This window comes from Teleopsis dalmanni, chromosome 2 (assembly GCF_002237135.1).
Source record: "Teleopsis dalmanni isolate 2A chromosome 2, ASM223713v2, whole genome shotgun sequence".
NCBI lineage: Eukaryota > Metazoa > Arthropoda > Insecta > Diptera > Diopsidae > Teleopsis > Teleopsis dalmanni.
In genome coordinates, this window is record NC_051847.1 from 42,925,516 (window position 1) to 42,949,052 (window position 23,537).

The 23,537-nt window shown below is 31.1% G+C and overlaps 1 protein-coding gene across 1 annotated transcript; it reads right to left on the reverse strand.

Annotated features, from left to right (window-relative positions):
- Positions 1-10,807: 10,807 nt before the first annotated feature.
- Positions 10,808-23,260, reverse strand: LOC119674389. The gene is made up of 2 exons (XM_038085526.1): positions 22,842-23,260; positions 10,808-12,508 (listed from the first exon to the last, which is right to left on the reverse strand). The coding sequence occupies exons 1-2, from the start codon at positions 23,258-23,260 to the stop codon at positions 10,957-10,959; spliced, it is 1,971 nt and encodes a 656-aa protein (XP_037941454.1). The 3' UTR covers positions 10,808-10,956.
- Positions 23,261-23,537: the final 277 nt, after the last annotated feature.

A 23,537-nucleotide genomic window follows, 5' to 3' on the forward strand; every position in this document is an offset into this window, starting at 1 on the left:
CAGACATACTTTATAATCAAGTTTATAATAATATTAAGTATTATAATCACCATCGTAACTGCTATGTATCATTTATCTGCACTTTCTATTATATAAATTATATTTAATTAAGGATATTTGTGCCATTTCAACTAGTAAATAAAAGTTTTGCAATATCTGAATTTTGAATAAAATGAATTTTATTTAGAATTCTGCCTACATTATAACACACAATCTATACGAGGACGGCCATTATTTTGTTTCCAACATTATTAAAAAAGTTTTTCCGCCTGTAACGTTTGCAGGTGAAATTTATAATTCAATTTTCTTTTTGCCGTAATAAATCGAAAAGTTTGTCGTCGAAAACTTAGTTTTTTTAATTTTCATTTTTAATATATATATTTTCAACTTTTAGATAACATAAACTAAACAATTTTCAATAAAGTCAAACGAGAAACATTTCCAATTCCCGATTTTGTTTGCATTAGAAATGAAAAACTGATACTGCCGTTTGCTGAGTTCTGTTGTCGTTTCGGTTTTGGACAAAATAAATTCCATTAAATGTCGCGAATTAGAATCCATTTTCAGTTGATATATAACGTAAATATTGGTATTACTCATTTTGATTTGGTCGGAAATAAATTAACTAAATATTATCATTTCGATTTGTGCCCGCAGCAGTTTTCATGTATGCAATATTTCTAATTTGGGTCAAATAATGAAATCTGTACGGCGGTAATTATTTAATAACGGAGAGCCATCATACAATTAGCAATATTTACCATTGATTTTGAAATTAACACAAACAAAAGGATATTGTTGTTACAGTGGGGAGAAGAGAGCTTTAAATATTGCAAATATGTACTAAATAAAGGAGTTATTTCAATAAAAGCGTATATAAGAGCCAGCATAGATGAAATATTCTACATTAAATTTGTCAGAAATACTAGAACCCTAATCAATACTCGTATTTTAAATTATATTTCATAATAAAAGTTAAAAACAATAAGTTCATAAATACAATAAAAAACTGAGTTCCTATTATTCACACCAAAAGACAGCTATGAAGTAATACATGTCCAATTGAATACAATATCAAATATAAAAGGTCCGGTACTTAAAAGAACCTAGTGCTGGTTGGGGCGAGAGCACGCATAGACCTGATAGTATCGTAGCAATATTAGATTAGAGTACTTAAAGGCAGTTAGTGACAGTCCACATTACTTAAGACTTCTGTGCGATTTAGGAATATTACAGGATAGTGCACTCTAAAAACAGGGAAGCAATTCTGCTATTTCAAAACTTGTACCTCCAAGAAATTTTCTTTGAGTTTTCGAGAGACCTAACGTCAAACAGAGAAGATACTTAAGATACTTATTATCCGTTCGTTATATTTCCTGCAATCAACACTGCTGGTGATGTTTATATACTCGTATTGTGGGACGTTGAGACAGCGTACCATCCAACAAGTGACCCCACTGAAGTGACGGATTAACCGAAGTAGACCACGAAATGACTTGGTGATGATTAGTTTATGCACATGCAGTATTTTATTAAAATACAGACTATCATTCTCCAGTTTTCTAAAGGTTTCAGAAATCTCATTGCAACAGATAAACAGATAAATATAGATATGGCTATATAAATTTATGGTTGAACTGATGAAAATTTCCTTTCATATACGGTTCTTTAGTTGCAGTGACAAGTGACCACATACCTTCAACTTTCTATAGTTAGCAATCATTCGCCAGTTTACTACTATATTTCTCTCTGCAACCTGAAGAACTAAAACCTAAATCAATTTACAATTTACAGATGCAGTTACAGATGAAGTGCTTGATTTTTACTTCTCTCTAAATATTGTCACAACTTCTTTAAAGAGTTTTACTAAGGATGCATATTTTTTACTTTGAGCAGTCATCAGAGAAATCTGTAGCAAGCCTTGTGGTATTCATGCCATTATTGTTAATGAGCCACAAGGATCTTGTCTTGTTGCATGATGACTAGAGTGACCGGAAAGTTATATATGACATAAGTCTTTTATGTCTTTTAAATTCACACCCTGTATAAATCAATGTGCATGAAGAACCTCGGGTATCTGGTGGTTCTAGAGAATATCTAATATCAGCATATGAGCTCAGACCGGCCAAGGTGGAGCCAAGGTGGACTGGATAAAGTACATTCTAAGTAAACCAATTAGCAATATTGCTCATCAAGCACTGAGATGGGATCCAAAGATTTAAAGTGACTCGGTGCGTTAGCTGTGACTAAGAGGATTACAGTAGAGCACGAATTGGAGGATACAAATTAGTCATGAAACGATATTGTTAGTTTTTCTCACAATAATCCGTACAGTTTGACATTCTCAGCTGTCAAACCATAGTTTTCGATATCAATAGTTGTTAAGTAGTTAAAAAACATGCCATACAAGACAGTCGAAAATAAATACTTCTTATATCGATCTCTAGGAGAATATATATCAATATCCCTGAAAACACATTTAGGAAAGCACCATGGCGTGACAAATCATATGCTTTTTTATTTTCTTCAATATACCTATATCCCGGAATTCAGATGTGAATAATATTAAGTGCTTGTTTTAGTATGTGTTATATAGTGGAACTAGCGAGATATATCGCTGCTACAAGAGAGGAATTCATGTCTCTAAATAGCGAAAAAATGTTGGCTCTACCTAGTTTCCTCCAAAGTAGCTGAAAACTATTATAAGTTTATTGGAATGGGACTAATGTTTCTGTATAAAGCAATGAAAAAATTGAAAATGTCATGCCGAATCGAAAACTTTAATAATATACTATGTTTTAAAAACAATATATATTCTTTTTTTTGACCAAAGTTAGAATTAGTTTTTTGAGCATAACTTACTAACCAACATCCCATTAAATTAGATATATATATATAAAACATTTGCATTCTTCCGTTGTATGTTTTTTATACCCAGGCGGACTCTTGGTTTAACAACAAGGTAAACCCCTCTTTGATTTACATCCAACACACTACAGTGTACAATATACAGAATCTAACTCAAGGGTGTACAGTATCCTAGTAAAATAGATAAATAAAAAACAAATAAAATATTTATATATTATATAAATTATTAAATATATTTTGTTTACATCTTAAAATATATGAAACATACACTACTATTCGCCAGCTAGCAATTGCACAAAGCAAGGCTCTGAGAAGACTTTTCAAAGTACCATGGTACATTAGGACGAATGACATCCTCAGGGACCTCAAGATTGGTTCCATAAAAAATACATAAAGGATAGAGTCCTGAAATTATTTACAAAAACTGACAGACTTACCAACGCTGCGTTATCATATCTCAGACTGGTTACAAGTATGCAGATCTAATGTCAATTATTGCTTAGTCTGCCGAAGTGATAAACAATAATCCAGTCAAGGCGTAAAGAGGGATTTTAAAAATACCTCGAGTTAAGAAAGAGTAAAAGTGCTCAAATGCACTAGCTCAAATAGAAATAAATAAATAGTTGTTTGAAAATAAAATATCATCTTAATAAGTAAAAAATTCTTATAGTGACTTAAGTGCTTATACATTCTTATACAAATTAGTGTGAAACTTAAAAATCTAATTAAAATTCTAAAAAAGGAAGTTTAAACGAATTTCTTTAGACTATTGCATTTTTTTTTCGACTTAACTACTTGGTATCTTCCATTTATTTACTTTACTACTTAAATATTTTATGATATTTTATTTGTCAATCCAGACTTCTTTAGGGTGTCCAACCTCTGTCGGCTTTAGTGTTTTGATTTCAGTTAAAATGTGTACTTAAGAAGTAAAAAACCTTCTTTACTTACCACTTTAATTAAAAACTTTAATTGTAATGAAAACAGGAAAGGAACTATTTTAAGCTTTTCACCACATAAATAAATCCTTTTAAGTCCTAACGTTAAGAATCCTTTGTGAATTACTGCAGTGCACACTTTGTGAAATAATTGATGCAACGAGCTTCAAGCAATTTTCACCTTACCAACGGAGCCTGGTGCAACCAGGGCAAAGTACTTTGCCAACTATTGAAATGATTTATTGTTTCGGAATGTTTTAAAGTTGTTTATTTATTTATATTCATTATTTTTTCTTTTAGTTTCTATATCCCACAGATTTAAGGATTGCTTACCATATTTCATAAAAATGGATAACAACAATAAACCGGAGCTTTAAAACAGAAGTTAACTACTTGACCTTTTTAATGGTTAAGGTATAAAATTGTACTTGCGTAAAATATTGCAAAGGTTTAAGATGAAAATAAATTTCATAGATAAAATTAAAGGAGTTTAACAGAATTATGAGATAGTTTTCTGTGAAAAAATGCAAAAATTATATTTTAACTTAATAATTGCAAAATTATGTGTTGTGCAAAAACTGCAAATGAAACTATCTTATAAATGATATCCGGTTTTGTTAACTTTAAAGGCTGATATCTCGAAAACTTAGGTATGTAAATATACAACTAAGTTTAAAAAAAGCTGTTCAAAATCTGTCAGGTAGATGTTCCCCCTGCGGTGAAGGGAATATTCCCGAATATTCCCGAATTATGGCATGACTATCGTAGGAGGCGACTAAAATCCCGATACCACGTCGATACTTATGCAGGAAGTGTGCATGGTAGTAAGTGACACGGCACTTGCGGCCACCACCAGTGGTGAGTACCTGTTACTACGAGGGTCAGTGGGCCCGCAGCTTTGGCTGTGCTGACCAGTTGAGGATGGACTCGTAGTAGCTGTGGTTAACACCCAAATTCACGCGGAAAGAATGTTCAGTTAAATGGTTGCATTCGGCGTGGAGTTGCGTATTCACAATTAGGTGCTACATATTGTAACAGGGGTTTAGATGAGCCTCAGATCATACCAAGTTGAAAGTTATGTCATGCATGCATCTCTTTATTTGGTATCGACGGAATTACTAAAGAGATTCCAATGGAGTGTTGATTGACGCCTTGTATCAATACATTGTGTTTTTAAACACGGAAGTGTTAGGCCTCCATAGCATAGAACGTTACGTAAAATAACATAGAGACCATGTGAGGTAGGTGTGCCGGAAAATTGAAATTGAAAATGGGAAATTACAAACTTATTTCTTCTGTTTTGGGCATTGACAGAGGGACCCATTATTATTGTATTAGGAAGTTTTCTGGCTGATATCTTGTTGTTGAGTAGGTGTTAAAAATAATTAGTTAATTGATAAGACATGAATATGAGATATACTATACACCTGCATAAAAAATATAGTTAGCTAAGTGTATAGCATCTGTTAAAAATTGTTCAAAGCCACCAAATCTTCAAAAGTCAGCTGGCAAGGTTAAGGTATTCTATTTTAAATCACATAAAATTTATATGTCAATGAATTAATTTATAAATATCGAATATTACATGGCGTTATTAGTTCATTTGAGTAGAGAAATTAAGAAGATATATTCTCCCATGCAGGAATTGGCCAACAACAGCAAGACAATACCATCACAAACTGATGAAACGACAATTAAATTGATTGCAATATTTTTCGAAAAGCTTCCCCACCCATCATACTTTACTTTAGCGACCTCTGCTAACGACTGCTGATACGACGATGGTTGAATTAATTAAATTACGGTTTGTGTAGCTTTATCACCTACTGTACTTTACAAATATGACGCTTAGTGATTTCTGGGTTTTTATATCTTTCATCAAAGATATACATTCTAAGAATAGAAATTTAGCTCAAATGAAGAACTGCATAGACTAAACGTTCTACATTGATAACTTACTAACTTTATATATACGTTTGTTTTAATTATGTAGAAGCTATTTGAGCCGTTCTTAACTTGTGGTATTTTCAAAACCCCTCTTTACGCCTTGACTGGATTATTGTTTATCACTTCATCCGACTAAGCAATAATTGTCCTCAAATCTACATACCTTCCCGAGGAGTCTGTAACCATTCATTATGTTATAGCTTATATGAATTCTTCCAGTGTTTCTAAAGAGTAAATAGTTTCATGGATTCTTATAACTGACTGTAGCTATACACCTTCATGTAAGCGTGCCATATATTTACGAACCCAACCGCGAGTATAAAAATTTACTTTCAACAACTTCGTGAGGACTAAAAGCAACTTAAGTTGTTGAGAAAAATATTTCCCAACAAAAAGATTAAAAACATAAAAACTAACCGCAAACAAAGTTCGCAATTTTCCCTTGAAGAAACTTTCCGAAACAATACAATTTATATTTATGTGAACTGCCACTGCGGGGGCAGGAGGAGGAAATGTTTAAAAAATATGCAATGCAATTGGGTAGAAAATTACTTGACACAGTTTTATTTGGTTGGTTAAAACGATAATAACATTAAGGAAAATTACATTTAAAACTTATAACTAAAAAAAAAAAACCAAAAAAATAAAAAACTTAAAAACTGGAAAACTTTAATAAAAAAATAAAGGAAAACATATATAAATTTTAAAACAAGATCTAAGGTCATTCGGCGTTAAATGCGCTCCATTCAACTCGGTTCCGCTTCTGATGAGGCGCTTCCATACGTGCTCGAGTTTGTGGGATTTGCTGATGTGTTTCTGAATAAATTTTTATTTTAGTTGAAATTCATTTATTAAAAACTAAAAATATTTACGTTTTTATTTGATTGTATTTCGCAGGATCCAAATCATGCGACTGACGCCATGTTGCCATTTTGTGCCACATATCCTTTTTATTGCAGTATTTCTGTGTGAATGTGTGCGTGAAATATGAAATATATTATAACAAAATGGCGGAAATGTGAAATTTGTCACTTGTCGGACACACATATGAAATCTACTGTAAAATAAAAAATAAAAATAAAAATAAAAATCCAAAATGAAAAAAAAATTTTATATATATAAAATTTTTCTGAAATATGAAGTGGTTACCAAAAAAAAACAAAAAAATAAAAATAAAAAAACTTAAAAATATTGTGGGAATTAAAATAATTTTTAACTCACATTTTCATTAGTTAAAAGCAAGTCCATGGCTTACATATATTACAATAAAGTTTGTAATTTTAATCACTGTTAAGTTTTACATTTTTTATTTCTACTTTATTTCATTTTCTAAAATGTTTTAAAATTAATTAAAAATTTTTAAATTGATTGCAGCAAGTAAAGGTTTAGGAAATACTTCAGTTCATAGAAGTACCTGTAGAAAACGAAATATACTACGTTTTTCTGAAATACACAGTTCAAAAATAAATGAGAAAAATTTTGATACATAGTACCTACATCTGTAGCAGGTACAAATGGCAATGCTGAGATGGACATAACTTAATTTTTTATTTTTTTAAAAAAGAGATTTTCTACAAAAAATAGTGCTAAAACAAATCGTATGTTGTTAAATTGCACTTTAATTTATTATTAACCTGAGATGTAAACATTATTATTATTTTTTTTTTTTAAATTTTACAGAAGTTAACAACTGTGATATTTTTATTTAGTCTTAAGTTTGTTTTTTATATAAAACAAGTTATTATATATGAATAAAAATTTAAAAATACTACCTAAAGCCCGGGAAAATATAAAATACATAAGTAGTGACGTCGACACTAATATAAACATTCTAATATTATTATTACAATAATAGGCTATGAATGCACAGCGATCTATAACGTCTATAGTGTGCCTAAAAACCCAACTAAAACAAGTATAGACTATTTATGAATCTTGTAATTGCTGTGAGCATTAACATCATCAATATGATTTGGAACAAAGATCCAAGGTAGCAATTCTACGTTTTACCGCTAATGGGCTAATGGGGACAAGTACTGATGTTAACTTCTTTTCATAGCGGAATCGACAGGAATCACTTTCTACCACACAATTATTTTTGAAGTTATAATTGAGTCTACAGTTTCCTGTAAGTAGTTCAGTGAAGAGTTTGTTATCGTTTCTGCTAAAGTTAAGCATAGTGTCAACTTTTATGTATTCAGTATTCATAAATCTTTTAACTACAGCGTGCCTATTTAGGCTCACCAGTGCTCAAATATAGTTTGTTTTTCCCGTTTACATATTAAATTATTTGTAAAGCTATTTGTCACCCCGCAAAAGGGTTCTGGACCAATAAAAGGATAAAATGCACCCTTCTTTGTCAGAGATTCTGTTTTTCGTTAACCTCATACCTCTCATATCCCGGTCCCTATATTACCCCACATAAGAGTAATAGAGTTCCTCGATGATAGAGTATTGAGAAGTTGAAAGAGCATATTGTCGTGTTTTAATTTTTTTTTTAGTTTGATTCAACTTTGGGTCGACTCTTCTTATGTTGTATTTTCAGGTTACGTAGCCCTAAGTTGTGTCTTTGTTAACTTTTCTGCTCCTGTTAGGTATGTTTTCAATGCTATTATTCAGCTTTTTGTTGCCTAATATAGGTATTAACAAACATGTGTGTATGTCATGTGAAGTCTTAACCTCATAACATAAGAAAGAATATATTTTCGTGTTTTGGTTTTTGCAACTCCGGAGCAAGGGTACTTGTTAGGTATTTCTAGATTTTACGGTTCTCAATTATCACTTCATTAACTCTTCTGACCCTGTATTTTACGTTTTTAATAGTATTGTTTTAGGTTTATCATATCTACGTTCTGATCTGAATAATAACAAACATATACGAGTATACATGACAAGTTAAGGTCATCAAAAGTTTATCAGGAATACATAAATTAGTCAGTGAGATGGGCAGGACTCTGAAGATTCCCCCCAGCTGTCATAGAGTAAAAGTGCCCAGATGCACTAACTCGGAAAAGGCTTAACATATATATATATATGGAAAAAGCAATAGTTAATTATAGAGAAGTGAATTGATTTCTGACCAATCTTACACGAACCAATCTTAAAATTTTATTATTGTGCTAAATTAAATGATTTGTATGGAAAAAGTAATTTTTGATCATAGAGAAAAGAATTGACTTATACTTCACAACTCAAACTAACTAGAGTACACTGACATTTAATAATATTATATTTGCAGAACAATTGCCTTATAGCACAGACGACTAGATGTTAGACGACTCTACCATCCAACTGCTTATCTACTGTCATTCTTCTCAACACAGTTCCACATTAATCCTCAGAATTTTTCCACTGTAAATACAGAGCAACAATATAGCTAAAACACTGTGTGTCCTCTCGCTCTCGCTAATATGTGTGTATACATATATCACAGAGATAATTATAATGTTTCCATTTTTTTTTTAATTTTATTTCAAATTGTTTATCAAATTATCATGTGCTAACTTACCTTTGTGCGCATAATTTGAAATGTTATAAAAAATAAATTATTTTTTTTATTAATTACTAATTGCTTTATTCTAAAATAATGTACTTAATTACATTTCAATAATAATTTTTTCTCACTTATGATTATTTCAACATAATCGCTTATCTTAATTTCTACTGTACTTGATTTTTACAATTTTTTGCCTTTTGCATTTTTATTTCGTGTAAATATTTTTGTTCAATTATTTGCTGAATTATTATTATTTCGTATAATTTTTTTAATTTCATTTCAATAAATTTTATTATTGATATATATTATTTATTTTAAATTTATTACATTTTTTTTTGTTTCTGCACATTTTTGTGTTGCAATTTTAATAACGCAAATTGGAATATTTTTTTTTCTAATCTCAAATAAAAATCAAAAATTAATTTTTGTGCTATAAAAACATTTTATATTCGCATATTTTCACTATTTTCATCCTAATATTATTTTCATCCTAATTATGTGACATTGTACTTAAACCACAATATTTTGTTTTCATAATTTTTTCACTAAATTAAATTATTTTTATTTCCACGTGACATTATCAAAAAGATTAATTAGCCTTCCGACTGGAATAGCAAAGGGGGCAGTTTAAATTTTCATTATTGGAGTTTTATTAAAATTAATAATAATTTTTTTAATTTTCAGTCACGTGACATGACTAAAATTTACTTAAATACATAATTAGATATTTTTTTTTAATAATATATAAACAATTTTCATAATATTAAAACAATAAAATTATTGAAAAATTGGCATTTAAAAATCATGGAATTAAAAGAATTTAAGAGGATTAATTAGAATGACTTGGAAAAATTTTATTAAAATATTAGATTCATTCACGTTACTTGCTAGTAAAGATAGCTTGATTTAAATTAAAAAAAAAAAACCAATATTTCTCTGGACATTGCAAAAGAGGATAAGATATCTATTGTCTATTGAGAGTAAGAAAGTATTGTTTTTTGACGCCACTACGCCAAATACTAGAGTTCATAAAATTAAATATGATTTAATGTATATATGCTACCACATAATACATAAACTATATAATATGCATATATAATGAATTTAGCATATAATATAAAGTACATAGTATAAATTATATATAGATATGATTTATAATATATATAAAACCACTGACAAAGAATTATGTACTGCACATCAATTAATTATTTGATAAGATAGGACAACGCTTGAAATAACTAAATACACCTTTTTCTGCATAAAACCTACACAGAAGGGTTAAAGTCCTCCTACATAAATCTAAAAAGAACTGTTAGGAAAATAGCAGGAATAGTAAGAGTTTTTAAGAGATGAAAGTACTTTTAAGCATCTTGACTGTGTCCTACTTATATAAAACACTTCTGTTATAAAGTTAGTAATAGTCAGTTGAAAGTAAGTATTAATTAATAAATAATAATCATTAAATTATAATGTTTTTCAGAATTTTTAAGATTTTCCAAGACATTCTTTCAATGAACTTTAACTTAAATCTTAAAAACTAATAAAAAATAATCCTATTTAATATATTTTGGTTTTTGTTATACATTAAACCTTCGTACAGCTTATAAATCTACCATTTAATTAAATTTTTTTCACAATTTTTTTTTCAACACAATTTGCAACGAGATATTTTTCCCCAATTACAAAAATAACTCCCTCACACTCTATTTAGAATCTGCTTCGTTTATTATAATCTGTCCCTCTACACATGCGACAGAGAATCGCTACAAATAAAGTCATCATTAAACTTAAACCAATTGTTATAAGTAATATTTTAAAATATGGCAGCTCTGTTAGTTCCCGTTTTAAACAAATTTCTGGCGATTCATCATGCAACACCATTTCTTTATAGTGTTTCGCATGTTTCAGCAGGCCGAGCTGTTCCAAATTCCACTCAATGTGTCGCGTTAGTTGAGCCATCGTTGATGAGTGCGTCACATTCGGACAATTCTCAATGCCGTTGCAAAGTAAATGCCGCGGTATACAGACGTCTGTGTTGCCAGGACATCTAAAATCACAGCCAGCATCTTGCAACAGTGACGAGGCTAGACTACCGTCGGGATTTCGCGGTAAATGGAACAGCTCGGTCCATACTAAACGGAAAGCATTTTTACCAGGTTGACCGTCACCCGTATATTGTATTAAAACTGGCAGTGGTTCTGAATCAGCTTCTAATGCACCTAAATCTGATACTGAGAGTATAGGTAAATCACGTGCTAATGATATATTTTCAGGACAAACAATAAAACGTGGTTCTAAGCGTCCAGCTAAATAGACTTCAATTTTAGCGCTCTCACATGTACGATCACCAAAACGTGCCTTCTCCAAATGTAACCAAATATCGCGCTGTGCTGCCACTTTCAATTCCCAAATACACTTTTCGCGACGGTAATGATGTTCAGCTGGCGCCATTGGACCAGTTACCATGGCCAAAGCTTTTTTCAATGGAAATACTAGTTCACCATCTGGTGCGGGTCCTAATGTTATAGGGCCACAGAGCGGTCCATGCGCAAATTCATACGACGCCTCGAAAAGTGGATTGGGATTTTTAAAGTAAGAAGTTATTGCATGTTGGCCTTGTACGATCATTTCGAGATTCATTTGTTCAGCGGATGATATTACACGTACCGTACGTGGTATATTGTCGCAGAAGCAAGCTAAATTATTTTGAAATTTATCACGCTCTTCCCATATGACCAATTTATCAACACGTTCTTCATGGCAGCGTGTACAAGCATTATTGTTGTAAGGCAATTCTTTAAATGATACCGAAGAGACTTCAATGATGGCACGTGCGTATAGACGACGATCGGTAACAAATTTATATTGACAACGCACATCTGAGCCACCAGTACGTTTAAATATCAATGAATTCATAGGTGAACGTATTTTACCACCAGGATGCTTCCAAGCATACATGACTTCATCGCAAAGTGTGTTAGGTACAGGATCGCCAAAACGTGTATTGTTGAAGAAGTCATAGTGCGCCCAATAATAAAGTGAACTGCCACTGTAAGAGCCCGTCTTGGATTCGAATTGTACGTAAAGTGAAGGACTTGTTGAAACAAAGTCAACTTTTTCCATGGGGCGTGAGAAGGTGTCACAAAATGTTTTTATTATACGCGCTGGATCGGGATGATCAGAGTCATAAATTGTCAACGATTCACCACAGTCGCCATCGTATTTCAGTATCGGTGATTCAATGCGATTAATGCGGAAGCTGTAAGAGGAGGAAGAAAATCATTAAACATATTTATAAATCAAAGTAGTTATCTTCTTTCTAGTACGAGTATATAAGGTGTGAAGGCTTTAAAAATTTTTTCTTGTTATAAATTTCTGCTTAAAAATATTGCCGTAAAAATTGCTATATTATATAAACTTCTTATATAACAAAAAAATTAATATCATAAATAAATTTGTAAGTCTCTTAAAGCTTATTGCGGTTAAGAGTTACATTTTTCACCGCATATTATAGAAATACCATTTTCAAATCATGCCGTCTTCGCTGCTGACATATATTTAAATAAGATCTCATCCAAGTGTACGTTGGTTTATTGCTCCACAACCTTTACGGTCCAGTCTGGCATATTGCCAATACTCTCTAAACAATACCAATTTATCTTGAGGGAAATACCGTGGTTGCAGTAACAATTTTCCCTCGCATTTTTATAAAAAAAAAATCTAAAATATTTGGTTCGGATTAGAGCACTTGTGTGACTGGTGTACGAGGATAACAAACAACCAGGTAAATTCTGCTTTTTTCACTTCAGACAATTATTAAAACTGAAAATTTTTTTCGGCTGAATTGGAAAACGAATGACACTGCAAAACTTTTCCAGAATGCTGAAAAAATCTTCGAAAATTGCATAACGCAGTTGAAATTTTTGCAGTTGCATGGTACAACGGATAAAGCTGAATCATTACTAGGACCAATAAAGGTTAACGAAATTGCATTACGTTGTGAGTATACATGGTGTCAATAACATATTCCGGGTTAAAGTCTTAAATTATTGAACAAAATAAGTTGAAAAACTTAATTTTTTAAACATATATGAATGCAGATGTCCTTTGCTTATTTGGAAATGATGTTATTTTATATATCTCGGTTTAGAGGAGAATAGAATTTATATATATTTTAGTTCCTTGGTGCGAAGAACAGAAACCTGATCTACAACTAGATAATTAGACCAGCACTACTTTATGGCTGTGTCGCGTATAGCAAAACTGTTGACTCTACTATCAAGAAGCTACAAGTTCCTCAAAGTCAGGCTCTCCGAAGAATCTTCAAAGTGCCATGGTACATCCGCACGAATGACATGCTTAGAGATCTTAGAATAGTTTCGGTTAAAAAATACATAAGGGACAGAGCCCTGAAGCTATATGCGAAAACCGACATGCTGCCCTACTTAGCACTATCTCATTTCAGAGTAATTAACCGTACGAGGCGGTACGCAGATCTTAATTCAGTTATTGAATAATCACGAAACTTATGAGGAATACACAAATTAGTTAGTGAGATGGGTGGAATTCTATAGAAACCCCCCAGCTGTCAAAGAGTAAAACTGCCCAGATACACTAATTCGGAAAAGGCTCTACATTATAGTAGATCATATGCATGTATATACCATTACCTTTATCTAAATCTGTAAACATTTAGTAAACTGAGTTTTCGTTATCATAGCTACCATAAGTTCAACATATTCGTCTTAGCCGATCAGTCTTAACGAATAAGTCGTTTGCTATATTGTACTATATCACTTTTGCTTTTACATATCACATAACTGATCTAATAATTATCAATTTTTTTATGTAGTATATAGGTGTTTCTTTCAAATTACGCATAGTGTTGGAGAAACTTCTTACGGAGGAGCTTGTAAAAGATAGTGGTTTTAAATAATTGTTTCTAAGATTGAATAAAGTTCAGATCATAATAAACTATGCAATTCTGATGAAATTCGGTTTTCTATAGATTCGATCGTACCCATTAATAACTTTATCATATCGTACTGTTAACCATACTCACCATTAAATATGTGGGTAAGCAGATAAGAGAAGAAGGACTCTTAGAGTTTAAACTAAGTCGGTGTCGTTTCACTTGCACTTTAAACAGAAATACTATTATAGTCGAAACATACTCTAATATGACATCTACTATATAAAATGACATCTATTAAATAATTTTCTATTATTTAGGATCAGGAACAGAATTTCAAAGAAAAGAGTTTGTTAATGGAGCGCTACATAAAGGTGAATATTCGATTATCTGATGAAATAAGACTTTCAATAAATTACTGCTTTAGGTTTATTTTTCAGCACTGATAACAATTCATAGGTTAATGGTTCAATAATGGTATATCTCAATTCAGAAATTTGCTATCCAATCATTGAAAAATAATAAAAAACAATAATACATATAATGCTGTATTTTTTTTATACAGAAAAAAGCTTAAACTATTAGCACTTAAGAGTAGTTATAGGTCAATTGTATAAAGTAAAAAAAATTCTATGAATTATATATGAAATTGCACTTTAAAGCAGTTAACTGTTACTACCAAAATGTAATATACATTCTAGTAATAAATACAATAAATACAAATACAAAATCTATAAGATATATCTATATATATGTATATATCTATAAGTGTAATATATTGGAAATTAGTTCAAGTTCATATTACTCATCTTTTTAGATAGGCACTTTCGAATGGAGGCCACTTTAGCTAGAACTCAATAACGACGTCCGAAAATCGAAGAACGAAAAAGAACGCAAGTCATTAGGTGGTTTATTTCGGCTAGTCCTTCACTTCAGTGTGGTTACTTGATGGAAGGTGCGCTATCTCAGCGTCCCACAATATATACATTAGCAAAATATAAAACCAAACCTCGCTATTGATTCAACCTATATTTGTAGTGGCTTTCTCCATATTAATGAATATTTTTTTGAACGCTCTTTTATTGGAAGGTTATACGTCATATGCTTCACAATATTTATACTGAATAGCCAAACTCTCAAACTTGGCATTTGATCTTTTTATTGATCGAACACATATCGGTAGTGGATTTCTCCAAATTATTATTTTTTTATTATATTTTTTTAACGCCTTTTTTTGGAAGGTTTTATGCCTTACAAAGTTTATATTGTATACTCATATTCTCAAACTTGTTATTTGGCCTCACTATTGGTCAAACGTATATCTATCTGTAGGGAATTTCTCCAAATTATTAAATATTTCTTCAAATGCTCTCGTATGGCAAGACTGCTATCTCATATGTGTCCCAAAGTTTTTGCTGTATATTCATATTCTCAAACTTGAGTTTTAATCAGAGTGATGCTATATCGATTAAGCCAAACCTCACTAATCGCTAAGTAAATATCTACTATGTGAATGTTAATATTCTGTTCTATTAAGATATTAGGATCTGAATATATGTCTCTTTCAAATATTAACTTTTGTCATATTGTCTAATGATTTTTTTAAGTATTTCACTCACCTGAAATACCCTGTACCCTGTTAGGTACAAATATATCTTTCTACTTGTCAACATTCGCACACATATACGCGTATGCAGAATTCCATAACAATCAAATACTGAGGTGATCATTTCATTCGACGGATTCCTTTTTATAATAGTTTTTTTTCGCAATATAAACGAGTGTGCAGCACTTCTTTAATATACTTTGTCAGCATGCACAGGATATACAACTGGATTATAAGGACAAGCCATACGCCGCAGGTCATGGAGCTCAGTATCCGTACGCATTGGTTCGCCTGTTGGTTTGTGTGCATCTGCTGTGTTATGTGGAATGTGGAATGCACGTATTTGCCGTAAATACTGGGTACATATAATTTCATACTTTTTTGAAAGTAGAGCAAATAAAAATGAAATGAAATTGTGCCATTGAAGCGATTTTTTTTATTTGCTCCTTTTTATTTAGTTTTCATATTTTCAATAAAATTTGTGTCCTTTTGCTATACGAGTACGAGTACCATAGGCAAGTGAAATAATGGATGAAAAGTAACGAATAGACACACACTCTCAGGCAAGCGGAATAGCATATATTTTGATATATTTTATTAGGTTATGAAATGTGACTATAGAAAATCTGGTTAGGCCACAGAACATACCGGAGCTGCGGTTGCTTAGCTTAAGGATTACTTAATAAGCTTCCTAGTTATATAAAAATATTTTCCCTATTTTAGTAACCTTGCGGGTTTGTATTATTTTTGGATTTTTTATGTGAAACTTTTGCAAATGTAGGATTTATTTTAATAAAATTGAAAAGCCTTTCGAAATCTTTTATCTTAAAAAATCCAAAATAAGAGCCATAAGTAGAGTGAATAAACGGAATAATATTTTAATATGTACTTTGTACATGTTGAAGGTTGTGACATACGAGTCTTTATAATAAGACTATGAATATATGTAGTGAAATTTAATGGAATTATAAATACTTACAGTTATTAAAGAAAATTGAATTTTTAAATCTAACACTTGATTTTTATATACGTAATATTATTTAGGATTAAAATTCACATTTTTGATTTGGTTTAACTATAAAACTATAAAGGAGACCCTATGCTCCACTGGGAGATGAGGATAAAAGAGAGAGATAAAGCTGTGAAATGAACTATCAAGAGTGATTATGAATAGTATTTATGTTAAAGCATTTTGGTATGCCTGTTTATTGAATATTAGTATATTATTTTGAAAATTTGAAAATTAAATCTAATAATTTTAGAGTTTTATTTTATAAGATTACGAAGTATGAATATATATATAGGTTGAATTAAACGGTGTTCGTATAACAATACTGTTTACCACTAAATTAAACAGATGACTTGTTCTTACTACAACATCCATATATGAATAGAGTTGAGGTTATTAACAGGTTAGCATACAATAACATGTGTCTGTCCGAGATGACAAAATATTGGCCTTCGACAAAACCTTTAGTAGAAATTTTATTAATTGTCCAGCTTTGTGTTTTCCAGTTTGTTAATTGTCCAGTTCCAATATAAATTCTGGAACTTAAAGTAATTTAAGATTTCGTGCAGCTAAACGTGGTTGTAGCACATTGACAAAGTATTCCGCTCCATTTGGAACTATAACACTTTAGTACATCTACCTTATTCAAGAGATTTGGCCTGCGGCAACTTCTATCTGTTCAGTAACCTTAAAATCTTCTATGAAAAAACATATTTATTTGTACAATAAAGTTATCATTATAATGAAAGAATGTTTGGAGGTTAAAGATTCTTTTTGTACAACAGAGGTATCGAAATAATTGAGAAGCACTGGTACTGAAGGAAACTATATTGATGAATAAAGTTTTTACTTTGCAAAAAGAGTGCTTTTGAAACTGTTTGTCCGATGCTTAATTTAAGTTCTAACTAAGATCTAAATTTTGATTGTACAGTAAACTAAACCATATCTGGATATATTCAGGAAATTAAACCGAGCTGAGAAATTTCATTGTCAATTAATATTACTAGTGAACTTTATTGGAATTTAAGAATATATTAAATTAATATATAAAATTAATATGTTTAAGTGATGGAAATTTCCGCAAAATTAAACTTGTATTTAATTTTAGTTCACTTTTCTCCATTCAATTTAAGTTCATTGAATATAGTGAAAGAAACTTCGAGAATTTTCAAGATTACTTTTTAATGCAGCTTCACCACATTAAATCCAGACAAATTAAGCTTAATTTGTTTCACTAATTAATACAAATTAAAAGAAATTTTTACTTGAAATAATCGCAAGAATATTTTCCAACGAATGGTGAGCTCGAAAGAAGAGGACACGGGTATGTATCTGTGTTGCGGTTTGTTTGCTTCGTATTGCGTCTGTTTACAGCAGCAATACTTTGACATAAAATAGTACTCAGCAATTTTAATTTGAAACTGAGCTGCAAGATGCTTTCAACGAAAAGTGAAATACAAAATAAAATACCAGAGCACAACGAAAAATGCACACGCATTAACCATAAAGCCCCGCCAAATCCTTAAGAATCTTTAAGGCGAGCGCTTGTAAAGCGAAACTTCGATACTCCGTTGCGAAAGAATGGAATCTGCACTTGCAGTAGCAATTTCGCACTGTACAAATGTGACAGCAATTGGAAAATGTTGCAAATAAATATCAAGTGCAACCTCAAAAAAGAGGAGAAAAATAAATTTAAATTGGTTGGACGCAAAACTTTGCCCGGAACAACGTCGACAGTGTCTAGACGCTTTTAAACTTAACAGTCACGCAGTGCCAAATTCACGTACTCTCTAATGTTTCGAATAATGTTGAAAATAGGAATAAAGTGGAGGAGACTTTGTGGGTGACGTGAACTAGCAGCTTGTTGCCTTCGGAAGATTTTTTTCTTGACTCTACGGAAAAGAGTTCTTACCAAGACTTTACAGAGCAAGAGAAAGTTTTCATATATTAGAAATATATAAAGAATCATACAGCAAACGAATAGACATTGTATTTTATGCAAATTTATTATTATAGGTTATAGTGTTAATAATAATATCATAGGTACATTACTTATGTCCTTTATTAAATTATATGTGAAAGTAAAGTATTTTTTATAATCTCAACCAATCTATACCTATTGTAATAAGCATACTCGTGTGATGCCTTAAGTTAACCGCCTCCGCAAACTTAAGTTAAATACTAACTAAACGGATTTAAATAGAAGAGTCATTCATCCACTCTTAGAATAGACCTATGACTTGTTCTTTAATGAAGTAGAAACTTTACTAGTATCTTTACTTCTTTCGCTAGGTGCGTCTCTTCGAAGAATTTCGAAATCTGAATCCATTTTTTTATAAAACCCTTTTTTAACCATAAAGTATAATAGGACAGATATTGGCTAATATTCCATACATTGCTTGAATTCTTTTAAACGGATCTCAAGAATTATTGGTATGACCATCCATTTTTCTGACTAAAATAATTCAGTTATACTTTCAATAAAAAGACCTTTATGTATATCAGAATTTCTGATATTTGAAAGAATTTTAAATACTTTAATATTAAATTGGGAATTTCAACAAGAGACGGTTCGATTCAATATTGATTGATTTAAAAACACTGGAATTGAAACAATGAAAAAAAAGTGGGACGGATAATAGGATGATTAGAACAAGTGGATAGAAAAGGCTTATGCCATTGAGCAGTGGATGTGATTTAAATTGTTCGAAAATATTATATGTCTTTTATAAAAACCGATTTGTTTTATACATTATAAGTGATATATTTAAAATAAAATATATCTCAAAAATGAAATATTCTAAATTAAAGTTGTTGTTAAAATTGCGTTGAACTGTAACTATCAAAAACATAACATATTATAAAAGTCGATAGTTGTGTGTATCGTCGATGGAGAAATTCTCATCTGCCAATATATATATAAAGGTGGAAATCAAAGTAGAAATCTCAAGAGTGTCGAACAATTAATAATAGGTGCTTAATCGTTTCTTCCACGCCTGCATCTTTATAGCTTTTTGAAAAGTGTCCACCTCTCCAACAGCAGTATGTTAGGGCAGGTATCATATATGTGGCAGGTTCGTTTTATATACTAACCATTTTCTGCTTTTAAATTTTTTGTTTCTGTTATCTAGAAAACTAGTTGCATTTCTGCATTATCAGAATGGAATGAAATGATATATTTAATGTATAACTTAAACTTTATGAGTGAGTAAACACACATTCCCCACTCTGATAACCCTATGGTGGTTCCAAAACGAAACGAATAAGTGACAATCTACATATGATCGGCAATTTTTCAAATATCTATTGATATTGTTATTATTATATTTCTATAGGCTATTATTATATTTCCATAATAGACAAAAAGTATATACAGATAGTGAAAAATTATATACACAGTAATGAAGGAACAGTTAATATAAATATATATATATATATATACATATATGTTATAAGCATATATGAGGCACATATTAATAAAAATAATAATAATATTTCTAGCCAAGACGGTGAGTCTTGGTACTGCCGATGGTACCTGAGGGTGTTGATGAGATCACAGAACATATTGTCACTTAGGAAATGGATGTGAGAGTTTACTGTACTTACTTAAGATGTTGAATATGGGTTTAAGCAGTAAGAATGATATGGCAGCAATATACTGAAAGCGTGAAACTTGCAGCAACAAAAATGGGCATGGTTCTATAATGGCGACAGAGCTCCAGTCTCAAAGCTTCAGTCTATTGAGGACAACTAGTGACTGGAGGCTTGGACACCAAAATAAGATTCAATGAAATCTAATGGTTCACTTGCTTCTATATATAACAATAATTGTAGAATTGTTAAAATTATGTTTATATTATTATTATCACAAGTACTTCAAATGGAATTGAGTTATTATATTAACCATTTCATAACAAACTTATTTTGAAGAAATTTATCCATTCGGGGAATAAAGACACTAATGACTATATATAGTGAAAATAATAGTAATAGGTGAAAATTCGTTAAATACAATTTAATTTAAGTAACATTTTAAAGTACATAAACATCTACTATACACTTTCAGACAAGAGAACTGTCATTCAGGATATTTTAAATTTGACTACACATTTTAATTAGTACCAAAAAGAGTCATGTACTCACGAAACTTCTAATGGTCTTGCCACACTATTGTGTAACTACAATAAATTAGCAACAACCAAAAACTACTAACATTTACAACGAAATATATGGAACGTCCCCGAGAATATTTACTGGGAGAATTCCACTAATTCCATAACACCACCACAACTATTACCAGCAAGACAAGCACTACTTTTGCTCTGCGACCGCAATGCAGGCGACTAGGCAACCAAGACCGGAGTAAAACGCGCCATTTTAACCCAACTAAGTGACAGGTTAAATTAAAACGTCACATAAATCTTGGCTAAAATTTTCATTAAAATGCTTAGAAGGCAGAAATGTGTTCGGTACTTCCAAAAATGCTTAAATTTTCTTGCACTTAAATTAAATTGTATCAAAGCACAATTCCTTTATACTATTTTGTGAGGTTATTATGTCCTCGAGGCAAATTGGAAAGTGTCTTAAACGATTTCACTCCTTTGAATGATTTAAATCCTGCTTTATTAAGAAATTGCACCGTAAATTCTTGAAGTGATGTGAAAAGAAAATAAAATGAAAAAGAAGAAAACATCTACTAAAAGGAATGGAAAATAAAATCAAAACAAAAATAAAATAACAACTAAAGTAAAATGGACAAAAATAATATAAATCGAATAATAAAAAAATCTTAAATAAAATAGTATAAACTTGTTTGAAACAAATTAGTAAAATAAAGTAAAATTAAATTAAAAAAATATAAACTTAAAAAACTCGAAATACTTAAAAAAAAATAACAGAATAAATTATTAATGGAAAAATCTAACTTCAAAGATATAGCGCTTTTTGAACATATATTTTGTTAGCTCAGAGATGGATGAATGAGAGTTGAAATATCTGTCATACTTTTTATTATTGTTAGGGGATATGGCACTGCGACCGTCGGGTCTATTGTGCCCCCTTCTGGACTTAGAGTAGGTCTTTAAGCCCTGTTGCATCAATAGAAAGTAGTATAGAACCTACTTTACAGAGTTTTATTGCCTCTTCCGTAAGAATACACATTCCTAGTAGCCTATTTCGCATGTGCATTAGCGCACGCAGGGCATCTGTCATACTTGCACCAAACACATATTTCGTTTTAGCCTCGCCGACAACAGGTTTTGCCTACTTTGTTTGGAAGGCTATGATACTATTAACCAGGTGAAATTCTCTGTCTTGTCCTCTCGAAGAGTTAAAGTACTATCACATCCACTATAAAATACTATAATATCAACACTTTCTTCTTTTTCTTCTTCTCTATTCCAGTACATTCCCAGGGGAACATTGGGCCATATCAACTCTTTATTAATTCTTTACCTCTTCCAAACATTCTTTGGATTCTTTAAAAGATTATTAATGGAATGAGATCTATAGTATTATAGAAATGTTCAAAGTGCTGTGTTTCTTGCTACAAAACATTCCTAAAAAGTGATTTTAGTTCGTAACGTTCGACGCTTCCATTCACTGACAAAAACGAAAACATATATCATCTGGAAAGTCTTTTCTGTTACTAACCAACCACATAAGTACTATTGAAAATCTGTGTAATTTAAAATGGACTATACATAATACGAATAATGACGAACTAATACTTTATATATATATAAATATATCTAGTATACTTTTATATATATGGTATATATTTTTAAACTGCAAGGTGTAGATACTTAGGAACACCATTCTTTGCTCTTGTATCTTTTTCTACTAAATATATATGTATATATATATATGTGTGTGTGTGTTTTTGTGTGTAATAATAATATAATAATAATAATATAATAACTTTGAAATGAAATTAATAATAACACTTTACACTTTTATAATAAAGTTTTCCAGAAATATCACTTACAACTTCGGTGAGTAATTTAATTACCTGACACACGCATAAACCATTTATGTAAATTACTTGTCAAATGTTTGCAACTTACCTTGGAAAATATAAACGCACTATTTCGCCTATTCGTCCTTTAATGTGATAACTGCATGATGTGTTCGGTGGATACCAGTGGGCAATACTCAGGAAAATGCCTTCACTCGCGCTACTGTCCTTAAGTGAATCGGAACTAAGCAGCCAATCGCAAATGCCATGCTTTATGCCTGCCGTTTCGACATGTCCTGGCCAGTTGCCAACATTGAAATGAAATCCTGTGTTTAGCAATGGACCCGCCGGTGATGTTACAAATTCGACATACATATACTGTGAGGTACCTATATGGTGTATAGCATAAACAAGAGAGATAAGTGAGTTGCGGGAGGAGTAAAGTAGATAAAGTAGAACAGCGCATGTTGGAGTGTGCAACAAACAAATTTGATCAATTTCAGAACATTTAATAAATATTAATTGCATAAACAGCAAATGTACACTTCAACAGATTAAATTGTACCTCCATTAAATAAAGTCACATATATACTAAAGTATACATAAATATGTACATCTACACAAATACTTACACACAAAAAAAAAAAACAACACCAAACACGTATGCAAATTAAATTGCATATGCACTTATATGCTGCGGGATGGACTTGATTAAAAGGATATTATGGGGTATGGCTTTAGATGCCTTTAATGGCTACATTGTATGCATATTAAAGTTATGAACTGGCAGCGATGGTGGACTGAC